General features: G+C 46.3%; 1 protein-coding gene across 5 annotated transcripts in view; it reads left to right on the top strand.

Moving 5' to 3' along the window:
• Positions 1-21,132, top strand: part of ARHGAP27 (Rho GTPase activating protein 27) — a 69,060-nt gene that overhangs the window by 20,134 nt on the left and 27,794 nt on the right. Inside the window, exon 1 of one of the 5 annotated variants that reach the window (XM_083709245.1) lies at positions 10,337-10,478. The exons of the other annotated variants lie outside the window; for them this stretch is intronic. Coding sequence (XP_083565371.1) covers positions 10,413-10,478 — 66 coding nt within the window. The 5' untranslated portion in view covers positions 10,337-10,412. Of the gene's footprint in view, positions 1-10,336; positions 10,479-21,132 lie in introns of those variants that run through there. 5 annotated transcript variants of the gene reach the window in all.

Raw genomic sequence — 21,132 nt, 5'->3', positions numbered from 1 at the left:
AAGGAAACGGGCCGAAGGAACATCTTAAGAAGACCACAGGTGGGAGATACCATTTTTGCATGTCCCCCCCTCCTAATAATTCCAGCAAACAGAAGAAGAAAAATAGCAAATTAAGTAGAAAACTTCTAATATTTATCTGCTGTGCTAGTTTTCTTTTGGAATGTTTTTCCCCCAAAAAAGAGAATTAAAAGCGTTTTTAAAAAAGTATTTAAATATGAAATTTCCCCCATCTGCTCTGTCGAGTGGTAGAGTCCACTTTCCCACCTGACTCTGCGACAGGTAGAGATCACATCTCAGGAAAGGCAGCACCTGCGAGCAGGTGATGCCTGTGCTTCCTTTGAAGAGTGATCCTGCCTGCCTGGAGGTCTGAATATTTGGAGGGTCCTGTGTGACTTGTGGATGACTCAGTCCTTCAGCAAATGTTTGCCTGCAGAGACAGAACAAGGTAGCTCTAATTTAACTAATGACTCATGCGCAGTCAGAATGACAGCTCACCCAGCTGGTTCCTAACTCTGCAGCCCGAGAGACCCTGAAGCCACTTGGCAGTGCATAATTTGATTAATTGCAACCCGAGCTCGTTAAGAGTTCGTCTTGGAGTATTTATACTGGGGCAGGGAGAGAAACGTAACCATATGAGTTTCATATCCCACTGAATAGGCAGATCTGGCCTGTGCCGCTTAAGCTCCCCACCTAGAAGAGGGGAAATTTTTGGTTCAGACATTAAAGTGAATCTGCTTCGTTCACAATATGTGGACCAAAACACAGCTATCCTTCAAAGTTAGCATTTATCCACATTTTTTGACGCAGTTCTCCAACCAAATGAAGTGTACAAAAATGTGAATATTGGGAGGAAGTGCGCATATTTGTTTTTTTAAAAAGGCATAAAAATGCATTATGTCAGGGGAAATTGCTTTCGAAAATATGAATATTGGGATACATTTGCACTAAAACGCTGGCAAATGTTTGTGAGGACTTGAATATATATATATATATATACAGTGGTACCTCAGGTTAAGAACTTAATTCATTCCAGGGCTCTGTTCTTAACCTGAAACGGCTCTTAACCTGAAGCACCACTTTAGCTAATGGGGCCTCCTGCTGCTGCCATGCCGCCAGAGCATGATTTCTGTTCTCATCCTGAAGCAAAGTTCTTAACCTGAAGCACTATTTCTGGGTTAGCAGAGTATGTAACCTGAAGCGTATGTAACCTGAAGCGTATGTAACCCAAGGTACCACTGTATAACAAACTGACATGAAAATGTGGAGAACTGAAGAGTGGGAAAAATGAGAAACTGAAATTGAGAGGTTTCACCCAGCCCTAGAAATGTAATAATTCCCAGGGCAAAGGGTGTTATTTCCCAGCAGTTTTAAGGCTCCATGTTTCTCTTTTTATAAAATCGCCCAACAAACCCCCTCACCTTGAGGTGTCACCATTTTCTCTAGTGAGGCGCCTGTGCCTTTCGCAGCTGTGTGCCAGGCAGAAATCCAACAGGAGAAGCTTCCCCTGCATGGGGAAATGTTCAGTTTAAATGTGTGCCTATCATCCAGCTTTTCAGAGGCACAGGAGACCTGCCAGAAACCCCTCCAGATATTTGGGCGCAAGCTTCCAGGGCTGAGTTATGTTATCACACTGCCTTTACTATTTTAGCCACCGGTCTGCAGTGGCACCTTGGCTTATGTAACTCTTCCCTGGCACCTTAGTTTATGTAATATGCTCTGCCTTGCCTTGCTATAAATAACAGGGTGAAGTGGGGAATGGTGCATGCCAGAAACCACACCCTAGGGCAGTGGCCAGAGCTGAACAAACTGACAGCCCTTTTGTGGATGCCAAACGACACTCCACATGGGTGCTTGTCCCTGTGAGAGGCATAGCTGTCAACCGTCCCTTATTTGGCGGGAAACTCCCTTATCCCAGCGCCGTGTCCCGCTGCTGTCCCAGATTGATGATGTCCCTTAAATTTCCCGGGTTTCATGCTCGCTCGGCTCGGGAGGGAAGCAGCGTCTCAGGGTCCTCAGCTGCGAGAGAGAGTGCGTGCATGAGCTGCCCCGTCTTCGTCTCTCCCTTTTCCCCCTCAGGGGCATGTCATGAGGAGACGGGTGGCGATGGGCAGGCAGGCAGCCCCTCTCTTGCGAGACTTCCGCCAGGGGAAGCCGGAGGCGGCTGAGGAGGCGGCCTGAGGGAGGAGGAATAGGAGGGGATGAGGAGGGACGCAGAAGGGCGGCACTTCAGTGGCCACCGCGGAACTGCAACCACCTCATGCCGGGCTTGTGGGTGAGAGTCTCTCTTCCTCCCTCCCTCTCTCTTGGGCGGGGAAGGGCCAATGGAACTCCTTGCGCCAGGACGACGGCAGCCCCAACATGTATAAGCTAAGCAAAATGCCTTATTTTGGCTGCTGATCCCTTGTTTTCAAGGCTGCTGGTCCCTTATTTTCAAATCTGTAAGTTGACAGCTATGGTGACTCTGGAAGGCTGACCATAGGACTACCTTGACAGTGCAGCCTGAGCAGCAGGGAAAGCTTCCACCCCTTTTTCTCCTGAGGCTGAATCTATTTAGTAGCTGAAAAATGACAAACGTTCATTTTGGGGAGGTTATTTTCGGACGGATCACCTCAACTGTTGTTGTTGTTGTTTAGTTGTTTAGTTGTGTTCGACTCTTTGTGACCCCATGGACCAGAGCACGCCAGGCACTCCTGTCTTCCACTGCCTCCCACAGTTTGGTCAGACTCATGCTGATAGCTTCGAGAACACTGTCCAACCATCTCGTCGCCCCCTTCTCCTTGTGCCCTCCATCTTTCCCAACATCAAGGTCTTTTCCAGGGAGTCTTCTCTTCTCATGAGGTGGCCAAAGTATTGGAGCCTCAGCTTCACGATCTGTCCTTCCAGTGAGCACCCAGGGCTGATTTCCTTCAGAATGGATCGGTTTGATCTTCTTGCCGTCCATGGGACTCTCAAGAGTCTCCTCCAGCACCATAATTCAAAAGCATCAATTCTTTGGCGATCAGCCTTCTTTATGGTCCAGCTCTCACTTCCATACATCATTACCGGGAAAACCATGGCTTGAACTATACGGACCTTTGTTGGCAAAGTGATGTAGGTACCACTGTACATGACTTCATGGGTTGCTGTGTGAGGGACTACAGTGGTACCTCGGGCTACAGACGCTTCAGGTTACAGACGCTTCAGGTTACAGACTCCGCTAACCCAGAAATAGTGCTTCAGGTCAAGAACTTTCCTTCAGGATGAGAACAGAAATCGTGCTCTGGTGGCGCGGCGGCAGCAGGAGGCCCCATTAGCTAAAGTGGTGCTTCAGGTTAAGAACAGTTTCAGGTTAAGAACAGACCTCCGGAACGATTTAAATACTTAACCTGAGGCACCACTGTACAAGGTGCCTGTTTCTGCTTCCTCCAGAAACACTCCACTACAGGGTCCTTTGAGCTAGGATGCTGATGGAGCAATGCTCAGTGAGAACCGTCTTTGCACCCACTTCCCCATGTAGCTTTTTAGTATAAGGCCATATCTTATGTTTCTGATCATTACTCCAGCTATCTCAGTATTGTTTGCACTGATTGGCAACAGGTGTCCAACATTTCAGAGAGGGGTCTCTCCCGGGAGTCCTACCTAAAGAAGCCAGAAATCAAACCTGGGACGTCTAGATAAAGACATGTGCACCGTATCTTCCAGTAGAAGGCTTTATTGTCTGTTCTGCTTCTGCCAAAGTCCCCCAACTTCTATCCCTGGTTTATAAGGCTACAAGTCTGGTAGGTGGGGGAGGTGTTATGTACTGAAGTTCTCACCCTGGGTCAGCAGGGGGATACTGTAGATAGTTATGCAAATAAGGGATCGAAAGTGACTTTCAGTGATTGGATAGTTTTATAAAGTTGCTACAGTAACGTCGTACTGGAGCTCTATATAAGCAGGCTGACTGAACCCTTCAGTTCAGTTCTGTCCTGGCTTGTGAATAAACAAGAGCTGTTTGAAGAATCTCTGTGTCTTCTGATATGTTCACCCACAACCTAACAGGAGGAAATCCTGTGCCTTTAACCACTGCTTGATGCACAGGAAGTGAGGGTTTCACAGCTTCTTGATGACAGTAGATCAAGCTGCTTTTCAAGGCGAGGAGCAAGAGCCAGGAACAGAAGTTGGCAACCTTGCTGACCTGTCCCAGCAGTTTTGCCCAGGGGACCTGAATTTATTAAATCTGAAGTTGCCATCTTGGGGTGTGTGTGTTTGTGTGCGTGCACGTGTTTGAAATTAATGATATCGTTATGAATCTGGGGGTGCAAGACACCCTAGATTCCAGATTATGCTAGTGGTAGGATTTAATTTAGGTTTGGAGTATTAAAGGCAGGAAACAGCCAGACTCATTTGTATTTAGGATAGACCCAATTGCGAATTTGAGCTGTGCCAGACCTTGCTAATCTTTTAATGAAACCAAGTGCTGGGGCTAATTAAGTCAGGACTAGCTTGGGTAATTGGTCTTTAGCGATCAAAAGAAACTCACCTTAGAGAAGTGGGAGCCCTTTAACTGGAAAGATAAAAGCCAAGAGCTTAGAGAGGGGAAGGGAAGCAATATAGACACGAGCTTAGTTCAGAGTTTCAAGAGTTAATGCCAACTGAGTTATTGAGCAGTGGGGCTGGAGAGAGAGGCAGAGAAATGGCTGGGGTGTGTTTGAATGCAATACAGTGGTACTTCAGGTTACATACGTTTCAGGTTACATATACTTCAGGTTACAGACTCCGCTTACTCAGAAATAGTGCTTCAGGTTAAGAACTTTGCTTCAGGATGAGAACAGAAATTGTGCTCCGGTGGCGTGGTGGGAGGCCCAATTAGCTAAAGTGGTGCTTCAGGTTAAGAACAGTTTCAGGCTAAGAACGGACCTCCGGAACGAATTAAGTACTTAACCCGAGGTACCACTGTACCGCACTTATGGAGGAGGCAGAACTTCTTGGGGTATGACTGTTATGTGCAGCCTTAGGCTCAGGTTGTATAAATAAACCATATGTCATAAAGACACCGCAATCTCCGCTGTGCCTCATTTTCCCAAAGAAATCCTGGACTCTCGCACTGCTGTGGGGATTGGGGTGGTATGTAGCAATATATACACTCTGCCGTTAAAATGGGATGTTCTCTGAAGGAGGAGATTTTATTGGTGAATGATGTAAATGATAATTAAAATGATCAGGATGGAAGGGTTGTCTTCCTTAATTTTTAAACAAAAAATGCTTTTGTTTTCAAACAATCAGAAATGTAGTGGAAGGATTCAAAGATTAAAAAGGTAACCAGTAGCTTTTGCACCTGGAGCTATGTGCTGAAATTGACAATGGGTTTCTAACTAATGAGGTCTTAGGAATTTTGTTGCTCTGAGATGCATAGTTGTCGTATGGAATATATATCATCACAGGAAGTGGAAAGGGCCATTAGAACTGTTTGGTTTGTTGTTGCTTACAGACCAGTCCTATGCATGTTCACAGTCAGTCTCACCAATTCAAAACTGATTTACTCTCAGGCTGATGCGCAAATGATTTCAGCCTGATCTTATGCAATGTTAGGTAAAGGTAAAGGGACCCCTGACCGTTAGGTCCAGTCGTGACCGATTCTGGGGTTGCGGCACTCATCTCGCTTTATTGGCCGAGAGAGCCGGCGTACAGCTTCCGGGTCATGTGGCCAGCATGACTAAGCCACTTCTGGCGAACCAGAGCAGCGCACGGAAACGCCGTTCACCTTCCTGCCGGAGTGGTACCTATTTATCTACTTGCACTTTGATGTGCTTTTGAACTGCTAGGTTGGCAGGAGCAGGGACCGAGCAACGGGAGCTCACCCCATTGTGGGGATTCGAACCGCCGACCTTCTGATCAGCAAGTCCTAGGCTCTGTGGTTTAAACCACAGCGCCACCTGCTTCCCTATGCAATGTTAGGTCTCTTAATTTATTTTCATGGGCCTTGGTCCATCTCCCTTGGCATAGGATGGGGCTGTTAAAAGAGCTTGAGGAATGCATGGGATAGGTCTGTTGGAGACTGCTAGCAATGATTGCAGTGCGTCTTTTTAAGAACTGGGTGAAAATAATTGCCGCAGGATGTTGTGAGAGTTACTTGCCTCAACCAGGAGGTGGGTGTTCCTAGATTTGTAAAGATGCTTTCATTTGTCAGCAAGGTAGACTCTGCATTCAGTTTTGATGCTGGGGATTAATCACAGGGGTTGAATTTTTCCCTGATGAATGAAGTTTATGAGCTTCCCTGATTCACCTGACAAGCCAAATATATGTGGATCATTCTTCTGTCTCAAAATGACCAAAAAGAAATAAATAAGTAAAAATATTCTCATTCGTTTGTGAAGAAACCTTGAAGGTGTGCTGAAATGTAGAGGGTGGCAGGGATGGTTGCTAGCCAAATTCATACACCCAAGTCCACTGCGGACTGAGCCTGCTCTGCATTTTTAAGTGGGGGGATGCAGTTATTTCTGGGTATTTTCGCTTCTGTGGGTTTTGCAATACAGTTCTCTGTTCAAAAAAAAAAAAAAAGTACCAAGATACATTAAAAATGTGTATTTTGGGATAAATGTAATTTTAGAATGTATTTTTTCAGGATTCTTAACAAAAATCTCCATTAAAATCCATTTCTATTCTGCTTTTCATTCTAAACTAATTCCAAAGCAAATTGACGCAGAAATGATTGATTTATGATTGAATATGTGCAATGCTGGGGGGAAAGATGACACTGTCACTCTTTCATTCTTTTTAAAATTTTAATAAAAATTGCAATATTTTAAAAATGCAAGTGACAGCCTTTGTTTGGGGAATACCCCCCCCCCGTCCCAGAGGTGCAACTGTGTGTGCACCTAGTAGTGTGTGCACTTAGTAGTGAAATAATGCACCTTGCATCTTCTCAGAGTTGCTCCTCCTGTTCCTTTGCACCTCGAAAGGCTGAATTAAAAACAGCGTCGCCCTGGTGGATGCTGGCCTCCAGGGGAGGGTTATTACAGCAACAAAAAACCCACAACCGGTCCCTGCTTGGAAGCCACATCCTGTCTCGTGGTAGTTCTGCCCTCCAGCCACGGGTTCTCTCTGATTTGGTGGCAGAGGAGGAGTCCAGGGGCCGAATGAGGCAACCAGAGGGTTAAAACCAGGGAGGCCTCGCCCCTTTTCTCTTATGCAAATGACCCGTTTGCCTTACCTGTCCTAGCCGGGCGGGGTGGGGCTGTTTGCTGAAAAATCCAGCTAGGCAAAGTGATCAGTGTGGCTGAAGGCCTAAGGTAGCGATTTCTTTGCTCCTGGGGTAAGTAGAAATTTGTGTAAATCTCCCTGTGTCCATTTCAGATTGCTGATCAGAGTTTTTGAGCAGGTGCTTCTCATCAAAAGTGTAGCCATAAGACTTCTCTCTTAATGAAGATGGGGGCTTGGGCAGGTTCACAACTCAGTATTGCATGTAAAACGGTCCTTTTCTCTTCGGTTTGTAGTGGAGATTTTGCATTTTTACAAGTGGCATTTAGAGGCATTTAAGTGTTTTGTAAGGCAGTGAGTGGTGCCGCCTGGCAGATCTCATTGAGAACTTCCGGATGAAGGTTTCCAGGAGAGCAGTCGCAGCTCGTGGCATCAAATAAGACACTCGTTTTTGTCCCAAGTGCCCGAAAGGAATCTCTCGAGCTTCTCTTGTGCTGTTTGCGATCCATCTAAACGCTCTTAATTTGAGGGTAGAGCAAAGGTGAGGAATCTTATTGGTGCAGTTTGCAGCTACCTTATAAACGAACATACAGGTTTGATTTGTTTAGCCCTCGGTATCATCTCATAGTATATTTCTGTACAGTGGTACCTCGGGTTACATACGCTTCAGGTTACATACACTTCAGGTTACAGACTCCACTAACCCAGAAATACTACCTCAGGTTAAGAACTTTGCTTCAGGATAAGAACAGAAATCGTGCTCCGGCGGCGTGGCGGCAGCAGGAGGCCCCATTAGCTAAAGTGGTGCTTCAGGTTAAGAACAGTTTCAGGTTAAGAACGGACCTCTGGAACAAATTAAGTACTTAACCCAAGGTACCACTGTAACTCAATCTGTCAGCTAGATGGGAAGCTGTGTTTTTTGTGGTTGCTTGGGAAAATTTGAATAAACAAACAGAAACACCACATACTGATATAGCGACAATCTTATGCACACTCAACTTGCTAGGCCTGTTAGTCTCCCCTCAGTACCACGATCCCGTTCTTCTAAGTAAACATGCAAATGGTTGCACTCTGAATCACCTGTTTTATTTTCAGTTTTCTTGGGCAAGAGCCCACTTTGCGAAGTCTCCCACGAAGGCATCCTGTTAAGATGGAAGAGGGTTGTTGATGGATTGCAGTGCCTATAGATGCTTTAAGCATAGAGGTATTTAGGTGAGGGTGGGAGAGATGGACAGTTTGATTGTCTTGAAGTACCAGCACGTGAGAAGTTGCTTTTTTATGTGGATTCTCGAGTTTACCACTTGGTTTCACTAACCAGCACCTCCAGTCCAGCCCTCAGCACGCTGCTTCTTGGGAATGTTAAAATTCAGGTTTATTGCAGAGGGTGCCTCAGAGTTCTTGTTGGCCTCTGATTTAATTTCTTGCGCATAACTGCTTTGCAAAACACACCCAGTGATCTAATACTTCACGGGCCGCATGCAAACACGTCAAGGTCAGAGTAACTGTGAGGAGGGTGTGTTCAGTTTTCTAGCTACCCAGTAAACTTTCTCCCTCTTTTAATAAAGTACCCTGAGTTGCTATAGCACCTTTTGTCTCATAGGTGATGTATCCTTCCTGTCTCCCCGTTCGGTATATATTTTAGCTGCTGTTTTGTCATGGGCTTGTGCAGATGTCATAATGAAAGGTCATTAGCATACAAAAACAGAGTCTGGTTCTGGGGTTGCTAGCCCCACCATTATTATGGTCGCAGGACTAAGATTTCATAGAATCATAGATCTGTAGAGTTGGAAGCAACCCTGAGTATCATCTCATCCAACCCAGTGCCGGATTTACGTATAAGCTAAACAAGCTATAGCTTAGGGCCCCACTCTCTTGGGCCCCACCAAAAAAATTTAAAGGAAAAAACCACTGGATATAAATTCCAAAATATAAGATAAAAAACAAATAAAATAAAACCTACATACAGCAACAGTGTTTTGTGTTGTGTAGGCTCCTATGATGTAAGTAATGGGCTCCGCCTGCTAGCCTGCTCCCTAAAATATCACTGGTTTGCTCATTTCTATATATAGTGTGCCTACATTCTGCATATGGGACACGGGTGGCGCTGTGGGTTAAACCACAGAGCCTAGGGCTTGCCGATCAGAAGGTCGGCGGTTCGAATCCCCACGAGTGGGTGAGCTCCCGTTGCTCAGTCCCAGCTCCTGCCAACCTAGCAGTTCGAAAGCACGTCAAAGTGCAAGTAGATAAATAGGTGGGAAGGTAAACAGCGTTTCCGTGTGCTGCTCTGGTTCGCCAGAAGTGGCTTAGTCATGATGGCCACATGACCCGGAAGGTGTACGCCGGCTCCCTCGGCCAATATAGCGAGATGAGCGCCGCAACCCCAGAGTCAGCCACGACTGGACCTAATGGTCAGGTGTCCCTTTACCTTTTTACATTCTGCATGTGCGAATGGCTTTAAATACCTATTACCATATAGCATACATTCAACACAAAAAACAACGACAATTTGTTGTTGACAAAGGGGAGCTGGACATATAAAGTAGCTTAGGGCCTCATCAAACCTAAATCTGGCCCCGGTCTAACCTGCTGCAATGTAGGAATATGCAGGTGTCCCATCCAGGCGTTGAACCTGCAACCTTGGTGTTATTAGCACCACACTAATACTGAGCTCAGGTGTATCAAATCCCCTGATGGGGTGAGCTCCCGTTGCTCGGTCCCTGCTCCTGCCAACCTAGCAGTTCGAAAGCATGTCAAAGTGCAAGTAGATAAGTAGGTACCACTCCCTTGGCCAATAAAGCGAGATGAGCGCCGTAACCCCAGAGTTGGTCATGACTGGACCTAATGGTCAGGGGTCCCTTTACCTTTTAACTGTTGGAATGTAGGGCTCCCAGGTCAAAAAACGTAGGATTTGCAGAGGGACTGAATCCTTGGCATTTCCCTGCGCATGGCCCCAGGAGCATAGAGGAGGAAGTCTTGATGACTGACTATGAAACTGTCAGTAGAGCGCATTAGGTAGGACTTAACGCCCCGTTGTCACAGCAACTGATCTATCCCACAAACCTCAACAGGAAACCTGCAAAAGGCAATCGGCGAGGGTTCTTGTTTTGTGCACTGCGTTGTGTTGCTCCTTCCCTCGTGATTGGCCGGTGGTTGAGAAAGTGAATTGTCCCTTTCCCGCCCGCCCTCAGCCATTTTCTCCCCATTAAGGCGCTGTGTCTGGGTTCTGTGACATACCTTCTTGGCTGGCGTTGGCAATGGGCGACTGGGTCCCCAGAGCGTTTTCCCGGCGCAAATCACGTCGTCCGCCTGACCTTCCCAAGGTATGGTGATGTGGGAAAGGTAGATAATGCTGCTTAGCGCTTGTTTTTGAGGTGGTGCAGAACGTGCCTTGTACTCCATGGACTAGGGCTGGAAATATGTGGGTCTGTTAGGCCAGGCACCCCCAAACTCGGCCTGCCAGATGTTTTGGGACTACAACTCCCATCATCCCTGACCACTGGTCCTGTTAGCTAGGGATGATGGGAGTTGTAGTCCCAAAACATCTGGAGGGCCGAGTTTGGGGGGTGCCTGTGTTAGGGCCTCTGGGCATGTGCAGAGTGTTTGCTCTCTCTCTCTCTCTGTTGAATAGCTGCAGTGGGTCACTTGCATATCTGGGGCTAGGAAGATGAGATTCCTAGGGAAGTTCATGCACGCCTTTTAGAAAGTAGTCAACAAGGGGGAAGGGTATTCCAATTGCTGATTAAAATACATCACACCCTGTTTAGAAGAGGTGGTGGATGATAGCAGGAAATTCATAATAATTTCCACCATGTAAAATCCACCCCCTCGCCCTCACCCCAAAGCTCTGGGGCTCTATCCCATGATTGTCAGAAGATGGGCCTACGCAGGATTCCCCATCGCACCACCTCTGTGACTGGTAAATCTATTTATTTATTCTAGATTTTATATCCTGTCTTTCAAAAGTGAACATTTTTGCACAAGAAGGTGCACAAGGTAGACCAGCTAAACAAAATATATATGCATATATAACAAAAATATGTAGGAATAATTCTAGTCAGTGTTTAACTGTGTTGCTTTGAACGAATGCTTTATATTTGCTTTTCATCAGTAATGTTTTATCCTGGGTTGTTTTTACTTGACGTTTTAACGTGTTTATAAACCGCTTTGGGTTTTTTTTCTTAAGAATATACAGCGGTAAAGAAATGAGATAAATAATAAATAAAATCTAATGAATGTAGTAACTAGTCAGCTAAAACATTGAAACATCTGCCGCTCCCTGTACAATAGAGTCTCAAGACTACAGCTCCCAACATAACTTAAAATACAATTACAGCAAAAACAGTGCCACAGATTTCAGCAGATGTGCCTTGTCAGATTTCTGTGGAAAGCACAGGAGGCCTGTAGATTAGAGCAGCGAGCCCGTTCTTTGACTACATTCAATGCTCCATGCAGCTGTTATAGTGGGAAGAGGCCAGGGGGCTAGAGTATTTACCACTGCTTTTCTAAACAGTGGCATGCTATAATAATAATAATAATAATAATAATAATAATTTTATTGTTTATATGCCGCCCATCTGACTGGATTACCCCAGCCACTCTAGGTGACTGACAACAAATTGAAACACAGTAAGACATCAAACATTAAAAACTAACAACAATAATAATAATAATAATAATAATGCTATACGTTGATGGGAAAGTTGGCTTCTGGAAATGTTTAGAGGTGGGAAATCCTCATGTATCCACTCTTGGCCAGGCCTAGAACTTGCTCTGCGTTTTAAGTGTTGCATGAAAAAGTGTTTCACAATCTGGGACAGCAGATCCTCCTCCCCCCCCCCCCGCCCCCAAAAGCACTGTGAACTGAAAGTTGGTGCCCTGTCTGGAAAATGTTAGGCTGCAGTCCCATATCTAGTCATAAGCCCTACTGAGCTTGCTTCCAGGCAGACTTGTGGAGCTTTGCACCTTTGGACAAGGAAAAGCCTTTTCAGGGTCTGAACTTTGCTCAGGCAATTTAGAGCTGTTTGGGGTTTGCTCTCCCTCCTTCTCCTCCTCTCCACATTGGCAAGACTGAGACAGGAAGGGGAAGTAAAAATGCCAAAGGTCTAAATTTAGTCAGGGACAAGAAAGTGGGGGCTATATGATATGAGTTAATTTTTTCTCTGAAGAGATTTTTCTGGGATTTTTTTTTTATCCCCCTCTCCCCCAAAGACCATCATCTGAATATTTCTGTGGTGCCCTAATAATATTGTGCCCTGCAACGAGACTGAAGAATACCAGACCTTCTAATCCAACCCCCAAAGGACACAGTAAATAAATCAGCCTTTTACAGCCTGTTTAAAAGAGACCACAGATGGGGCTTGTGTACTATCTCTTGGAATTGGGTGCCATAATGTGGGGGGGGGCGCTTTTTTAAATATATGCTGGTGCTATTACTCCAAAGAGCAGTTTGGAGGGCCCATTTGCGGCCTAAAGAGCAGGTCAGTCTGGGTGGAGTCACGGCCACAATGACTGGGACTTGCTCTGGAATAAGCATGCATGAGATTGCAACTGTTTGGATTGTACTGAGGTCTTCGAGCAGTTTGCATGACTGTTTGGTGGTTGTTTAGTCGTTTAGTCATGTCCGACTCTTTGTGACCCCCTCAACTGTTGTTGTTGTTGTTTAGTTGTTTAGTTGTGTCCGACTCTTCGTGACCCCATGGACCAGAGCATGCCAGGCACTCCTGTCTTCCACTGCCTCCCGCAGTTTGGTCAAACTCATGCTGGTAGCTTCGAGAACACTGTCCAAACATCTCGTCCTCTGTCGTCCCCTTCTCCTTGTGCCCTCCATCTTTCCCAACATCAGGGTCTTTTCCAGGGAGTCTTCTCATGAGGTGGCCAAAGTATTGGAGCCTCAGCTTCAGGATCTGTCCTTCCAGTGAGCACTCAGGGCTGATTTCCTTCAGAATGGAGAGGTTTGATCTTCTTGCAGTCCATGGGATTCTCTCAAGAGTCTCCTCCAGTACCATGACTGTTAGCCGGCCACTAAAAATATTTGAAGTGATGCTTTTCCTGCGTTCCAAGAGCTTCATGCAGTTTCTTTGTGATCCTTAATACAGACCAGTAACGTAGGCCAGCCTTGACCACTAAGTGGGGTTTCTGTATCCAGAGACAGTTTACTTTTGAATGCTAGATTCTGAGCATAGGCTCCTGCTTTCATCTTCTGCCTCTGGGACTGGCTGACCTCACTTGAAGACAGGGTGCTGGCCTAAGGGAGACAGTGGCCTCATTGCAGCAGACCTGTTTTGCTCTCCATGTTCAGGCCTTCAAAGATCCCGTTGCCACAGACGACTTAAAAGTGGCCCTGGTGGTGTTTTAAGCTGAGTGATTTGAAGAGAGCACAAAATAGGTTTTCTCCGCCTCCACCCATGTCTGCTGTTGGGGCTGAAATCTGGCACCTCCACTTCCATAAACTCAGCCAGGGCTTCCCCAGGGCACAGCTGCAGAATTGCATTCAGTAATAGAATACGCAGAGCGATGATTCCCTTGCTATCATCAGGCACCGTTTCTCCTCCAAATCTGGCTCTGAAGTTTTGCAAAGAAGGAACATTGTACCCCGTGCCCATATTTCAGGTGCAGATTTGTTGAGAACGGAGGGTTATTTCTTATTCTGTTACTATTTCCCATCGCTTGCCATCAAATTCAGGTTGTGCAATTCAAGGCCTTGTGCAACAAACTCGATTCCCCCAAATATTGGATTATTTTTGCAATAGGGAAGGTGGTGAGAAAATGTCATGCGAAATGTGGGTTAATACTTGCACCGGCCGCTCCATACACAAATCGGAGTGAATGTTTGTTCAATAGCCCAGGTTGTCTAATCTCCCTGCAAACAGATCAGGGTGAGTGCCCAATAAACAGATTGTCTGGAAGCACCTTGAGACCAGTCTTGATCTGACCATCGTGATCCGTGCAATGGTCACCTCCAGGCTTGATTACTGTAACTTACTCTACGCGGGGCTGCCCTTGAAGCTGACCCAGAGACTCCAGCAGGTGCAGAATGCCACGGCGAGGCTCCTTACGGGGTCCTTGCCGCGGGATCACATTCATCCAGTGCTTTTCCAGCTGCACTGGCTCCCAGTGGAGTACAGGGTCAGGTTTAAGGTGCTGGTTTTGACCTTTAAAGCCCTATGGGGCCTAGGACCTTCGTACCTATGGGACTGCCTCTCCTGGTATGCCCCGCAGAGGACCTTAAGATCCACAAATAACAACACTTTGGAGTTCCCGAGCCTCAAGGAGGTTAGATTGGTCTCAACTAGGGCCAGGGCCTTTTCAGTACTGGCCCCGACTTGGTGGAACGCTCTGTCTCAAGAGACTAGGGCCCTGCGGGACTTGACATCTTTCTGCAGGGCCTGCAAGACAGACCTGTTCCGCCTGGCCTTTGGTTTGGACTCAGTCTGACCCTTATGTTTCCCTCCCCTTATGGTTTTGATCTATGGGCTACTTTTAAAATGAGGCTGCATTTTAAATTGTATTTTAACTTGTATTTTAATAAACTGGTTTGTTTGTTTGTCCCCACCTTCCATTATGTTTTATTGTAATTTTATTGGTGTTAGTCACCCTTATTCTTATTCTTATTCTTATTCTTATTCTTATTATTATTATTATTGATAGCTGCCTAGTTCACGACTGAAAGAGATTTGACCGAAAGACAGCTGAGTCTGTGTGCTGCTTTTGTGTTGTGTAGGGTGAGTTGTGGGAGACCCCAAAAGCTATACAGTGGTACCTCAGGTTACATAAGCTTCAGGTTACATATGCTTCATGTTACAGACTCCGCTTACCCAGAAATAGTGCTTCAGGTTAAGAACTTTGATTCAGGATGAGAACAGAAATCGTGCTCTGACGGCGCGGTGGCAGCAGGAGGCCCCATTAGCTAAAGTGGTGCTTCAGGTTAAGAACAGTTTCAGGTTAAGTACAGACCTCCGGAACAAATTAAGTACTTAACCCGAGGTACCACTGTACAGTCCACCCTGCTACAGTCCTCCACTTGGACTGATATTCTCCCCCTAGCCTGCTCTCTGCCTCGGTAGTTCCTCTTGGCTGGGTTGAGTTTTGCAACCTGGGATCTATTTATGTCCTCAGCCCTCGGCCGTCGCCTGCCCAAGAATAAACCAGCCACTTCCCCCATTCAGAGTCAGCTCAGAGACTCTTGTCTCAGTGCCTGTTTCTGTTGTAAGCGCCTAACATCTTTGTGAACCAACACCCACTGACTCTGAGCGCTCCCAACTTGGCTCAAAGAGAATGCCCCTCTGAACTGTTGAACTTTGTCCATGCTTGGATCAGCTCTCAGCTCTGCCTTTTATGTTGCCTGTTTCGGGAGCATAGGAAGCTTCCTTCTACAGAGTCACACCATTGCAGTTATACCCTTAACCCATACTTCTCTAGTGTCCTGGATTTGACTTTCCGATTGGAAGCTGCCATTTCCCTTATCACCCCTGATTTCACATACACCCCCCTCCCCATCCATTCACATATCTTTCTCTTCCAACTGGATGTGTCTTTTTTATAGAATAATCTTTATTGGTTTTTCAGTTACATACTCCACATACAGATATTGTATTACATTTTACATTTATACTTGCTCCTAAGAACTGACTTCCCTCCTTCCTTCTTCTGGCTTTTTTATAGCACCTCTAAATTTTTCGCATTGTCTTCATCCATTTTGTATACAGTGGTACCCAGTGGCGTAGCGTGGGGGGTGCAGGGGGGGCCGGCCGCACCGGGCGCAACATCTGGGGGTTCGGGTTAGGGGGCGCAAATCCACGGGTTAGGGGGCACAAATCCACGGGTTAGGGGGTCAGATTACTTGCCTTGCCCCGGGTGCTGACAACCCACGCTACGCCACTGGTGGTACCTTGGGTTACAGACGCTTCAGGTTACAGACGCTTCAGGTTACAGACTCCGCTAACCCAGAAATGGTCCCTCGGGTTAAGAACTTTGCTTCAGGATGAGAACAGAAATCATGCGGCAGAGGAAGGCCCCATTAGCTAAAGTGATACCTCAGGTTAAGAACAGTTTCAGGTTAAGAACGGACCTCCGGAACGAATTAAGTTCTTAACCTGAGGTACCACTGTATTGTTCTTCTACTTCCATATTTGTCCATGATACATCTATAAACAAATAAGTCCTTCTATATATACAATTCTTGTTGTCTGTCTATATTCATTTACAACTACTATTATTTACATTACCCACATTATACATTTTACTTCTTCTTATTTTTATTTATCCGATAATTTTCTTTGTATTTCTCATTATGAGGTTTATTTCAATTCTACTGGTTTCACTATTTCACCTTATTTTTCCTATGCACGACATAATTTTCCCCCATTCTTTCTGAAATGTTTCATCGCCCTGTTGTCGAATTTCCCCCGTTAATTTAGCTATTTCTGCATATTCCAATACCTTCTGTCGCCGTTCTTCTACTGTTGGCAATTGTTGTTTCCAACCCTGGGCTAATAATAACCTCGCTGCTGTTGTTGCATATAAGAACAATTTCTGATCATTCTTAACAATATCCTCTGGCTTTTTCAAAAACGTATATCTAAAGATCTTCTTTAGTTCATTGCATATGTTTCCCCAGTATGTTTTTACCTTCTCACATGACCTCCTGGATGTGTCGTACCTTTACTTCTAAATTTGTAGGACAGTGTCTGCTTTTTATTTATTTTTCTGCAGCATCCTTTTCATGAATATATGCATTTTTGCGGACCCTTTACTTGGTGCATGAAAGTTTTGTGCCCATTACTGGAAAAGTCCGAAATTTGGACAAGTGTGAAATTTGAAGGATGGTTGTTCTTTGGAAAGTGCAAATTAGGGTAGTTTGCCTTCAAATGTGAACTGAACTGAATCTCTTCCCCCTTATGCACATCTTGCCATTGTGTTTTTTGGCTATGTGCACGTTGGCCGCTTGAAACGGAGCAAGGGTCACAGAGCGGGTGGAGATACCTGCCCCTGAGGCCAATTACCTGCTTGGTAATTGGGATGTGGGTGGCGCTGTGGTTTAAACCACTGAGCCTCTTGGGCTTGCCAATCGGAAGATCAGCGGTTTGAATCCCCGCAACGCATTGAGCTCCTGTTGCTCTGTGTCAGTTCCTGCCAACCAAGCAATTCGAAAGCATGCCAGTGCAAGTAGATAAATAGGTACCACTGTGGCGGGAAGGCAAATGGTGTTTCCATGTGCTCTGGTTTCCATCACGGTGTCCCATTGCGCCAGAAGCGGTTTAGTCATGCTGGCCACATGACCTAGAAAGCTGTCTGTGGACAAATGCTGGCTCCCTCGTCCTGAAAGCTTGATGAGTGCCGCAACTCCATAGTCGCCCTTGACTGGACTTCACAGTCCAGGGGTCCTTTACTTTTACCTTTCTTTACCTGCTTGGTTTCCCTGCGCCAAACTCCAATTCACCACTGAAGCTGTCGTCTGCGCTTGTGCGACAGCTGCCTGAAATGTACACACCTCAGCTTAACTGCGGCTTGCGTTTTCAAATGGGGTCGTTGCCGTTTTTCAGGAAAGCACATCCAACAGGAATATTTCTCTAGAAGCTAAAAGATACCTGTAGATTGTAGTTAATATCATGTGTAAAGGTAAAGGGACCCCTGACCATTAGGTCCAGTCGTGGCCGACTCTGGGGTTGTGGCGCTTATCTCACTTTATTGGCCAAGGGAGCTGGCGTACAGCTTCCGGGTCATATGGCCAGCATGACTATGCGCTTCTGGCAAACCAGAGCAGCACAAGTAAATGCCATTTACCTTCCCGCCGGAGCGGTACCTATTTATCTACTTGCACCTTGACGTGCTTTCGAACTGCTACATTGGCAGGAGCAGGGACCGAGCAACGGAAGCTCACCCCATCGTGGGGATTTGAACCGCCGACTTTCTTATCGGCAAGTCCTAGGATCTGTAGTTTAACCCACAGCGCCACCCGCACCATGTGTACTTGGCTTTAAACGCCAGAACTGGAATGAGCAATAATGTGTACACAGCCGCTCTATTCCCCAGTTGCTAACTATAGCCCTGGATAGCAAAAACAACCCTACACATTTCCTGTCCAGTGTTTCCCACTTCTGAGTGGCGAGAAGCTCCACAGCTTTTCCTATGAATGAGAAAAAATAGATTCACAAATAGATTAGGGCAGTACCATAAATGTAGGTGTGCCTCAGTAATGCAGGTCTTTATTCTATGTCTGATTCCCAACAGCGGCTGTGGCTGTCACAGGCAGCTGGCAAAGGTGTAAATGAGTTAATTCTGCCTAAATTCCTAGCTTTTCTTCCTAGAATCATAGAATTGTAGAGCATGAGGGGACACTGGGGGGTCATTTAGTCCAACCCCCCAGGAATCCTGCGCACAGCCACCTCCGGGTGGGCTTCAACCACCAACCTTCTGGTTAACAGCCAGACGCACTCCTTAAACTCAGAAGATGTCAAGTCTAGCCTCAGTTTCTCTGCCCGAACTTCAATGCAAGCTGATCATTTGGGAAGCCATCCTGTTGAGGGAATGGTCTGTTTCTGCCTGGGTAGCTCAGTCGGTAAAGTATGAAATCTCAGAGTTGTGGGTTCGAGCCCCACGTTGGGGGAAAAATTCCTGCATTGCAGGGCGCCGTGGTGTCCCTTCAAATTCCATGATTCTGTGGATGTTGGTGTGCAGTTCCTAAAGAGGTGGGTCCACTGCTTCTGCCTGTGAGTGTGGGAATCAGCACTCCCTATTTGCACATGAGTTAAACCACAGAGCCTAGGGCTTGCCAATCAGACGGTCGGCAGTTCGAATCCCCGGGATGGGGTGAGCTCCCGTTGCTCGGTCCCTGCTCCTGCCAACCTAGCAGTTCAAAAGCACGCCAGTGCAAGTAGATAAATAGGTACCGCTCTGGCGGGAAGGTAAACGGCGTTTCCGTGCGCTGCTCTGGTTCGCCAGAAGCGGCTTAGTCATGCTGGCCACATGACCCAGAAGCTGTACATCAGCTCCCTCGGCCAGTAAAGCGAGATGAGCGTCGCAACCCCAGAGTTGGCCACGCTGGACCTAATGGTCAGGCGTCCCTTTACCTTTAACCGAGGTCTAGTAGCAACTCATGCACAGAGGAAGCTGAGTGAGGATGCGTGAGCAGAGGTGCCAATAGGAAGAATGAACTCACTATTCAAAGCGGGCAGGGAGGGAGGTATCACTGCTTGAGCATGCCGACAAACAACTTTCTCTCAGCTGAGAAGCAGCTGGCTGTATAGTTTTGCAGTGATGACGGATTGAAACTCGGCAACGCATCTCGTATAATGATCAAGGCTGAGTCCTGGCACAGAAAAGCCGGTCCCACAGCTAGGCTGTGATTCACTTAGTGCAGCTCAGCACTTGCTCAGAGGTACTCTTTGCCCCTGTTGCACATGTTCAGGGACTTGGGCTTGACACCAGCAAACAGGCTCTGGGGTGAGGCCTTCAATCAAATGGGACTCCCGAGTCAGAGGTGCCCTGGGTCAGCCCTTGGGCAGCTCATCACTGAAGAATTCTAGAATTGTAGACTGGGAAGGGACCCTGGGGGTCATCAACCGCCTGCAATGACATCTGCCCTGGGCCTGGATCTAGGCACCCTTTTAATCTCCCTCGTTACCCCTGTCTCAGTGTTGCTCTGGGGCATCAAGGGAAGATGCAAATGATGGCTAGGCCCAGCTACCCAGGGTTGATTAGAAAGCTGCCATCACAACCCTGTGATCATCATTTGAGCCTCTCCTTTGTGTGCCTCCCCCACGAGAGGTCCAGAGGGTGGCAACCTGAAAACGGGGCCTTTTCTGCAGTGGCTCCCTGTTGGTGGAATGCTCTCCCCAGGGAGGTTTGCCTGGCGCCTTCATTGCATATCTTTAGGCCCCAGGCAAAAACATTTCCCTTCAACCAGCTGTTTGGCTGATAAACATTCTGTGGCCTTTTAAATGTGTCTGTGGGTTTTTGGGTTGTTTTGCTTTTGTTTTATTATGTATTTTGCATTTTTGTTTTGTACTTTTATGTTGTGAAGTGCACTGCGGTTTTCTGATGAAGTGGGGTACACAATTCCAGCAAACCTGGAGCCAGCCCTGCCCACAACGTTTGACCTATCATCTTCCCTCCCTTAAATACAGTGGTACCTCAGGTTAAGAACTTAATTCGTTCTGGAGGTCTGTTCTTAACCTGAAACTGTTCTTGAAGTACCACTTTAGCTAATGGGGCCTCCCGCTGCCGCCACACGATTTCTGTTCTCATCCTGAAGCAAAGTTCTTAACCCGAGGTACTATCTCTGGGTTAGCGGAGTCTGTAACCTGAAGCGTCTGTAACCTGAAGCACCTGTAACCCGAGGTACCACTATAGAGAGAAATTTAGCAGATGAAGCTCTCCTGACATGGAGCTAAGATTATGCAAAGAGTATCACTTTCTTATTTTCAGGCTGAGACCAGTGCAAGAAAGGTAGTAACTTTAGCTATGAGCCGAGAGATGTGGAAAGCGGGGGAAAGTACTGAACTCGACAAAGATAAAAGGAGCTGTTTTGGGAGCTGGGTGGAAAGGGGGGAAACCACCTTGATATTTCAGGGGTGCAGGATGACTGTTACTTGGCATGGAGGTCTGCTTGTTTGGAGTACTATAGAAAATTCTGCAAACTTCCTTTGCTGTCTCACCACAGAGCAAACTGATCCTAGAAACTCCTGTCCACCAGGAAACAATATAAGTTTAATGTTTAAAATGGTTGGTTATATTTATTTACAACATTTGTATGTTGCCATTAATAAAAGCTTTCTCTGTGTAGTTCACAAATAAAAGTTTTAAACCATGAAGTGTAAAAAATGGAATGTAACCAAGATGCAGAGTAAGCACTGAGAAAACCACAAATTAAAAATAAAACTAAACCAATTTTAAAGGAAATCAGAATTGAAGCAGCCTAAAGAAGAGGAAATATGTCAGAACTGGCACAAAAAACGCAAATTCCCTGGGCAAAAG

Source organism: Podarcis gaigeae, assembly GCF_964106915.1.
Source record: "Podarcis gaigeae genome assembly, chromosome: 13".
Classification (NCBI taxonomy): domain Eukaryota; kingdom Metazoa; phylum Chordata; class Lepidosauria; order Squamata; family Lacertidae; genus Podarcis; species Podarcis gaigeae.
The sequence above is the reverse complement of the archived record's forward strand: the minus strand, read 5'-3'. Positions and strand labels throughout refer to the sequence as shown.